Source organism: Hipposideros armiger, unplaced genomic scaffold (genome assembly GCF_001890085.2).
Source record: "Hipposideros armiger isolate ML-2016 unplaced genomic scaffold, ASM189008v1 scaffold_33, whole genome shotgun sequence".
NCBI classification, from domain to species: domain Eukaryota; kingdom Metazoa; phylum Chordata; class Mammalia; order Chiroptera; family Hipposideridae; genus Hipposideros; species Hipposideros armiger.
In genome coordinates this window covers 863144-870718 of record NW_017731383.1, presented here as the reverse complement: position 1 = coordinate 870718, position 7575 = coordinate 863144, and the positions used below count along the sequence as shown (strand labels likewise).

The following is a 7575-nucleotide window of genomic DNA, read 5'->3' as shown; positions in this document are numbered from 1 at the left end:
CCACAGGAACCGCTGGGTGTATTTCTTTGCTCCATCATGGAACGGTCGTTGGGTCCTTCTGCAGCAGCTTCTGAGACGGGCGCTGTCGGGATGCCCCGTGGCCGCACTGATGGTCGCACACCTGACTTTTTTGACCATTACCAGCCAGCAGACACAGCCGGTCCAGTGGGTCTGGTGCATCGACACTGACCACCTTTTGTGAGTTCTCACCTGGTCCCCACTTGCTCTCCCACCACATTCCCTCCAAACTCAGCTTCTCCCCACCGCCAGTAGTCACCGAATACAAGGTTCCACAGCTTTGACCTATGCCCAGTGCCGCCTGCCTGTGCCAGCTGCCTTTCTGCAGCGCTCGCTCTGTTAGGAACGTGCTGGGTCTTTCCCTGAATCCCTCTCCCTTCACGCGGGCTTCGGCTCTTAGGGAGCCCTCAGTGCTTTCCCATAATGGGGTCACCCAACAAGTGGCCGGGCTGCAGGTGGGGCTGTTGCTCTCAGTTCCTTGTTCCTGGTGGGGAGGTGGACCACATACAGCCAGAAGCCCCCCCCCCCGCCCGCCGGACTGCTGAGCAGCTCTAGGGTGGCGTGGGACCCTTAGCCCAGGAGGGCGTGAGCGTCTCTCTCAGCTTGGAGCCCAGTCCCCTGCCATCAGGAGACTTGGTGACTATGACAGGGACCCACTGTGCAGGCCAGGACACCGAGGAGTCTCTGATTAGGGCCTGGCCTCCACTCTCCCGAGGACTGGCTGGAGTCGGCAGGTCCCTCCTGCTCTTCTGCACGGTGCCCACTCCCGGCCCCCGGGCTCCCCCCGAGCCTCCCACCTGTGGGACCCCAGAACCTGCCCTTTGACCCATACATGGGCGAGCAGGACTCTGGAGGACCAGCACGTGCGTCTGCGAGCCCCGACGCCGCCCTTCCCAGCCGCGTCTCCTCGGGCGCGTCACTAAGTCACGTCAGCCTCACTTGCAGAAGGACGGCGGCAGCGCCCGCCTCCCTGGACCGACACAAGCGGCTGCGCGGCCCCGCCGCCAGGCGGCGCTGCAGGCACCGCGCGGGCGACGCGGCCCGTCTCGCCGCCCCGCCCCGCCCGCCCGCTCGCCCTCCGCTCGCTGCGCTGTTTTGCTTCCGGTTCCCCCGGAAGTCGGGCGTCTGGGGTCGGCTTCCAGTTCCGGCAGGACCGCGGCGGTGCGGGGCACCGTGCAGGCGATCGGCGGCTGCCCGCGAGCGCCACCGTCCCGGCGGGTCCGAGGCGGCGCTCACACGGCCCCTGCGGACGCGCTCCGTCCGGCGGGGCGCCTCGCCCCCAGGCCCCGAGCGGCGGAGGAGCGGATGAACGACCGAGCGCGTGGAGGACCGCCGCGGCGCTCAGCAGCGAGGCGCCGGGGCCGCAATGAACCGCGCCAAGCCCACCGCCGTGCGCCGGCCCAGCGCCGCGGCCAAGCCGTCAGGTGCGCGGCTCCTGCCTGCGGCGGGCGGCGGGGCTCAGTCAGTCCTCGGCCGCCGTGTTCCAGGAGTCGGGGGGCGCCCGGCTCTTGGTCCGAGGCGGCTGTGCGAGTCCCGGGGAGAGCTGGGGCGGCTGTGACGGCCTCCGGGACGTGCTCGTCTCGCCCTGGATCCCCGGCAGTAAAAAGGAGCGGAGGAGCTGCCGGGCCGGGAGGCGGGCGGCGGCGCCCACGCTGTGGCTCGGGGCCGGCGGGAGCCGGCGGGGCGCAGGTGCGGCCCTCGCCGCTGCGGGCCGTGTGGCCGTGGGCGCGCCCCCCGAGCTCGGGGCCTGCTTTCCTCTGGAAAGCGAGAGAGGTGATGCCCATCTCGGATGCTGAGGATTAAGCGAACTAACACGCGAGCCTCAGAGGTGGTCTGGTTTGTGGCGAGCACGGCGTGACTGCCAGCATTGTTGCCACGAACGTCGCAGGAGTCCCGGCTCTGCTGTGGACATGCAGGGTGACTTGTTTTCTTGTCCCCCGTGACCCTTATTTACCCGCTTCTGAAACAGCGGGAGGTTGGATCCTCCGCAGCCGACGTGTAAAAGGTGCGGGTTTCTCACCTCCCTCCTCTGCAGGGCACCCTCCGCCAGGAGACTTCATTGCTCTGGGCTCAAAGGGTCAGGCCAGCGACTCGAAAACGCCGTCCACCCTGCTGAAGCCTGCCCCTTCCGGCCTGCCTTCGGAGCGCAAGCGGGACGCTGCGGCCGCTTTGGCCGGTGCCTCGGCCCTGACTGGCCTCACCAAACGCCCCAAGCTCGCCTCTACACCCCCTCTGAGTGCCCTGGGGCGCCTGGCTGAGGCCGCAGTGGCAGAAAAACGCGCCATCTCTCCCTCGATTAAAGAACCATCTGTGGTCCCGATTGAAGGTAAAGTTGGCCCCTGGACTTCCCAGAGAACACGTCCCGCACCTTGTCAGCCCAGGAGGCCCCTTCCGGGCTTCGCGCGCAGGGCTAGCGGGTTCTCGGAGCGTGGAGAACAGGGGTCATCTGTGAGTTGTGTCTTCAAGGTGCTTCTCACACAGGGGGCTGTACCCCACGTGTGCTTCCAAATTCTGGGACGGATGAGGAACGCGACCGGGGCCAGGGCACAGGGCCTGGGGTCCAAATGTGCTGCGGGAGCCGGACGTCTGTGGCAGGAGCAGGCCGACGTGGGGCGTGACCTGGCTCTGGCCTCAGTGGCCTCCTCTGTGAGGCGGGGCTCTTAGTTACGCAGACCGAGCACATGACAGTGCTTCATCACGGGGCGTCTTGTACAGGTTGGGTTGGCCCCGCTTTGGGGAGGAGCTGCTGGGAGGGTCGGTGCAGGCGGCCAACGGCTGTCCCCGGGAACGGGCTCCTTCTTCTGTTCAGTTGTCCATGGGACGTGTTTGCTGGGCCCCTCCTTTGTGGCAGGCTCTGTTCTGAGCATGGGGCATAAGCGGTAACAGGCTGACCGGGTCCTGTTCTCGCGGGCTGTGCGTCCTGGTGATTCCTCTCTACCTGGGACGAGGAGGTTTGTGCTCCTTTTTCCTTTTGCTCCAGACACAGACAGTGGAGAGTTTACCTCCCTCGTTTTTTTCCTTTTGCTGAAAAGGTAATAGACTTTAAAGGAAAAACCTAAAACTTACCCTGATCCTGTTGTTTACACAAAAGCTTCTGGTTCTCCACGCATCTGAAACTACCCCTGCTTTTCTGCCTTCTTTTCATTGATTTTCTAGTGGCCCCATGATGTCCCGTAGATCAGATCTGTTAAGTATCAAACCGGTCCCAGATGTGGAGCAGTAGGTACTTACGTGACAGCTTTGGGGGAGAGAGGGCTCATCGGGAAGTTGTAATGTGACTTTGGCCTTGAAGGACTGATAGGTTCTCAGAGGCAGTCAGGGATGTGTCCTGGAGGCCCAGGCTCGGTCTGGGCAGCGCGCAGGGGCGAGAGCTGAGGCTGGCCGGTGCGGAAGGTGCTCGTGTTTGGCAGGAGCGAGCCCTGAGGGCGTGCAGAGTGGAGGACACAGCTGGAGCTGTGCTCTGGGAGATGAGTCGGGTGGCAGCTGCCTCCGACCCTGCCCTTCGGTTCCGGGGCCCTCAGCTGGGCGGCCAGTGCTGATGAAGACTGAGCGCTTCTACGGCTGAGGTCCGGACTCAGGCCACCACGCTCCAGTTACTACCTGTGCTTCAGTTTTTCAGCATCACTTCCCGTGAAAGGTGGATTTGAAGATTCAATAAAATACGGTTATTAAGAACATTCTGAATGATCACACGCTTTACAAACATCTTTAGAAAACCAAAGGCTACATTCGGCTGTTTATCGTGTCTGGCGTTTGGGCCGACTTCAAGGCAGGATCTACCATAGTCCTAATCTGTCCATCCGTCCTGCCCATTTGTCTTTCATTCCTGGCACCTAGAAAGCATTCAGTCACTGGTGTCGAATATCCTCGGTGCAGTTATAGAAATCAGTAACGACACCTTCCTCCGTATGTTTGGATATTGAGAAGCACAGCCTTAAAAAACTTGGGTCAGAGAGGATATAATGAACATTAGAAAATACCCCAAGCTAAACAGAAACAAACGCCACATAAAGGGTACGTGTGACAGAGCCAAAGCACTGCTGAGAGGGCCTTAGAGAAGCACGTGCTTGCTGGTAACAGGAAGGCCAATGACTAAGTAGCCAGCTGAAGAAGTAAGACAGCAAATGGATGAAACCCAGAGAAAGTGGAAGGAAGGAAAGACTAGAGGAGAGCAGAAGGTGACAGCACAGGACAGAGGCCAGGACCCAAGGGAGCCCTTTGCAAGGACCATTGAAACAGGAGCATCTGTTTCCTGGGTTGGGTCCAGAACGAGGGAAGGCAGGATAAGCGCGTTAGGAAGAGACGAGCAAAGCGGCAGCCGCAGCTGAAGAGAAAAGGAAGCCGTGAATGGCATTGTGCCAGTTAATTTGAAAACTTAGGGAAAAACTAATGTGTTGCGGGACCAGGTGACTCCAGGTAGCTGTGTGGGAGACAGCGATGGGGGCCTGGAGGTGGCCAGGCCAGCGCTCTGAGGCCACGGGGTGCTGTGCCTGTGCGTGCTGTCATTGTCTTGGTCATTCCCGTGAGACGGGCGTCCCTGCCCTGCTCTGGCTGCGGCTGGCACTGCTGTACTTGGAGGCAGCCGGTTGTGGCACGGCCCTGAGACTCCCGCTTGCTGGTCTGGTGGCTGCCCCGCTGTCCTGTGGCTCGGGGGACCCTGATGGGCAGTCTCTACTTGCGGTTCTGACGGGCCATGTGTACTGGCAGTTCCGCCCCCAGTGCTGTTGGACGAGATTGAGGCCGCCGAGTTGGAGGGCAACGACGACAGGATCGAGGGAGTGCTTTGTGGGGCCGTGAAACAGCTGAAGGTCACCCGGGCCAAGCCCGACAGCACCCTGTACCTGAGCCTCATGTACCAGGCCAAAATCAAGCCCAACATCTTTGCCACGGAAGGCGTCATTGAGGTGAGGGCTGGGCGTCCCCTTCCCCTGTCCTGGGAAGGGGTGGGCAGAGCGAGGTCACCCTCGGGCCTGTGTTACTTTCCCCTGGAAGTGTGCAGGGTGAGCCTTCCCTGGCGACGTGTGCCGTCTCTTACAGGCTCTGTGCAGCCTCCTGCGGCGGGATGCCTCCATCAACTTCAAGGCCAAGGGGAACAGCCTGGTGTCCGTGCTGGCCTGTAACCTCCTCATGGCCGCGTACGAGGAGGACGAGAACTGGCCCGAGATCTTTGTGAAGGTGGGTCTGCCTCCCTGGGCGGCTGGGCGAGCTTGCTGCTGGAGTGAGGAGCGCGGAGTGCCATGGGAGGGGGCTGCGGACCTCTGGGAGGGAAAGGAAGCAAACGGCGCTTTCTCTCAGGGCTGTCTGTCTGGTGGGCCTGCGCAGCCTGCCTCCTGCACTGGCCGCTGCAGGGACTTCCTGGGAGCCCCTCCGGGCAGCTGGGAGTGTTCAGGGCAGCAGCTGTCCTGCTCCTTACCACAGCCCAGCGGGAAGCAGGCCCCAGCCTTTGAGCACCTGGGCAGGCAGACGCGAGCTGCCCGCAGGGTCCTGGAAGTCAGCTCTGTCACGGCAGGTGTACATAGAAGACTCCCTGGGGGAGAGGATCTGGGTGGACAGCCCGCACTGCAAGACGTTCGTGGACAACATCCAGACGGCGTTTAACACCAAGATGCCCCCCAAGAGCGTGCTCCTGCAGGGGGAGGCGGTGCGCAGCGGAGGGGACCTTAGTGCCGGTGAGAGGAGAGCCGGGCCGGGTGGGGCTGGGATGGGAGTCTGCAGCGGGGAGGGGAGGCCTGGGTCACCTCTCGCCACAGAGCCCAGCGGGGGAGCGGGTTCCCACGGGACGGCTGCGTGCACGTGTCCACGAGGCCCCCGCTCTGCAGGGAGCAGCCCTCACCCCTCCCTCACTGAGGAGGACGACAGCCAGACGGAGCTCCTGATTGCTGAGGAGAAGCTGAGCCCCGAGCAGGAGGGCCAGCTCATGCCCAGGTAGGCATCGGCGAGGCCCCCAGCGGACACGCCCTGTGGCTGAGGCCGGCGCGGGCCCCTAGGGAGGGCCTGCCTTCCTCCTCGTCCTCCTCCTCCTCCCCTGGTCCAGGTATGAAGACCTCACGGAGAGCGTGGAGGAGTACGTGCTGGACATGCTCCGGGACCAGCTCAACCGGCGCCAGCCCATCGACAACGTGTCGCGGAACCTGCTGCGGCTGCTCACGTCCACCTGTGGGTACAAGGAAGTGCGGCTGATGGCTGTGCAGAGGCTGGAGATGTGGCTGCAGAACCCCAAGGTGAGGGCGCATGGAACTCCGGGGTGTGGGTGCATGGAACCCCAAGGTGAGGGCGTGGAATCCCAGCGGAGGGCACAGAACCCCAAGGGGTGGGCACGGAAGCCCAGGGCGAGGGCGCGGGTCCCGTCTGTGGCCGAGGCTGTGGGCTGAGGGTCGCTCGGTGTCTGCAGCTGACGCGGCCAGCCCAGGACCTGCTCATGTCCGTGTGCATGAACTGCAGCACGCACAGCGCCGAGGACATGGACGTCATCTCCCACCTGATCAAAATCCGCCTCAAGCCCAAGGTCCTGCTCAACCACTACATGCTGTGCATCAGGTGCGCTGGCGGGGTGCACGGCGGGGTGGGGGGACTGTGGGCAGCCTTGGCCCGTGCCGGTACCCCATTTGCTCGGCTCGTGTTCAGGGAGCTGCTCAACGCGCACCAGGACAACCTGGGCACCACCATCAAGTTCGTGATCTTCAATGAGCTGTCCAACGCCCGGAACCCAAACAACATGCAGGTTCTGTACACGGTCCTGCAGCACAGCTCGGAGCTGGCGCCCAAGGTGGGCTCTTCGGGTGGCCATGCGGCCCCCACAGCGGCTGGGGCGGGGGGCTCCACCTGGGACGACACCCTGGAGTCGGCTTGCAGGGTGCGCGTGGCCTGGGTGTGGTGACTGCTGTGTGGGAGGGTGCTCTTGGGGGGCCGTGCTCAGTGAGCTCCAAGCAGTGTCCACAGGCATCTGTGTAGCCCTCCTGGCGCTGGCCTTTAGGCCCTGCCTTGCGTCCCTTGTCTTCAGCATCCTTTCTGAAGAGAGCTGAGAGCAGCACCCCTATTGTTACCACAAGCTCAGCTTTGAAACGGTTCGGTTGTGTGTGAAATGTCAGGGTCAGCACAGTGCCCGTCCTCGCGGCCAGCCCTGTCACTGTAGCACCCTTTTAGTGAAGGTGTTGGGTCGGTTGTCAGGGTGGAGGTTGGGGTGTGCCAGACCAGGCCAGTGTGTTCGTCCCTACGGCTTGGGTGCCCTGCACCGTGCCTCTCCTGACCCGGTGGTCCCCAGGCGCATCTGTTGACTAATCTGTCCCCTCGTTTCACAAGCACTAGCTCCCCAGCTGCCAGGAGAGTCTGATGAGAACAGGCCTGCTCTCACAGCCCCGCCCATGTGGCGGGCAGGCGCGCCCGTGTCTGGGGACAGGTCAGCCTGTGAGCCGTGCTGCACGCTCACGCACTGACCTCAGGGCCTGTGTCGGAAAGGCAGGAGTGGGGCCCTTGCCTGGCATGGCTCTGGGAAGGTTTCTTGCAGGGCGGAGCAGGCCCTGATGGCAGGCGTGAGATGGGGTGGAGGCTGGTGGTGAG

The 7575-nt window shown here is 63.1% G+C and overlaps 1 protein-coding gene across 1 annotated transcript in view; it reads left to right on the top strand.

Moving 5' to 3' along the window:
* Positions 1–1158: 1158 nt before the first annotated feature.
* INTS1 (integrator complex subunit 1) overlaps positions 1159–7575 on the top strand; it is a 30382-nt gene continuing 23965 nt past the window's right edge. The window contains exons 1-9 of the mRNA XM_019637556.1: positions 1159–1442; positions 2054–2344; positions 4726–4922; positions 5056–5193; positions 5528–5687; positions 5838–5943; positions 6053–6239; positions 6410–6555; positions 6643–6784. Of these exons, the coding sequence (XP_019493101.1) occupies positions 1385–1442; positions 2054–2344; positions 4726–4922; positions 5056–5193; positions 5528–5687; positions 5838–5943; positions 6053–6239; positions 6410–6555; positions 6643–6784 (1425 nt within the window). The 5' untranslated portion in view covers positions 1159–1384. The remainder of the gene's footprint in view (positions 1443–2053; positions 2345–4725; positions 4923–5055; positions 5194–5527; positions 5688–5837; positions 5944–6052; positions 6240–6409; positions 6556–6642; positions 6785–7575) is intronic.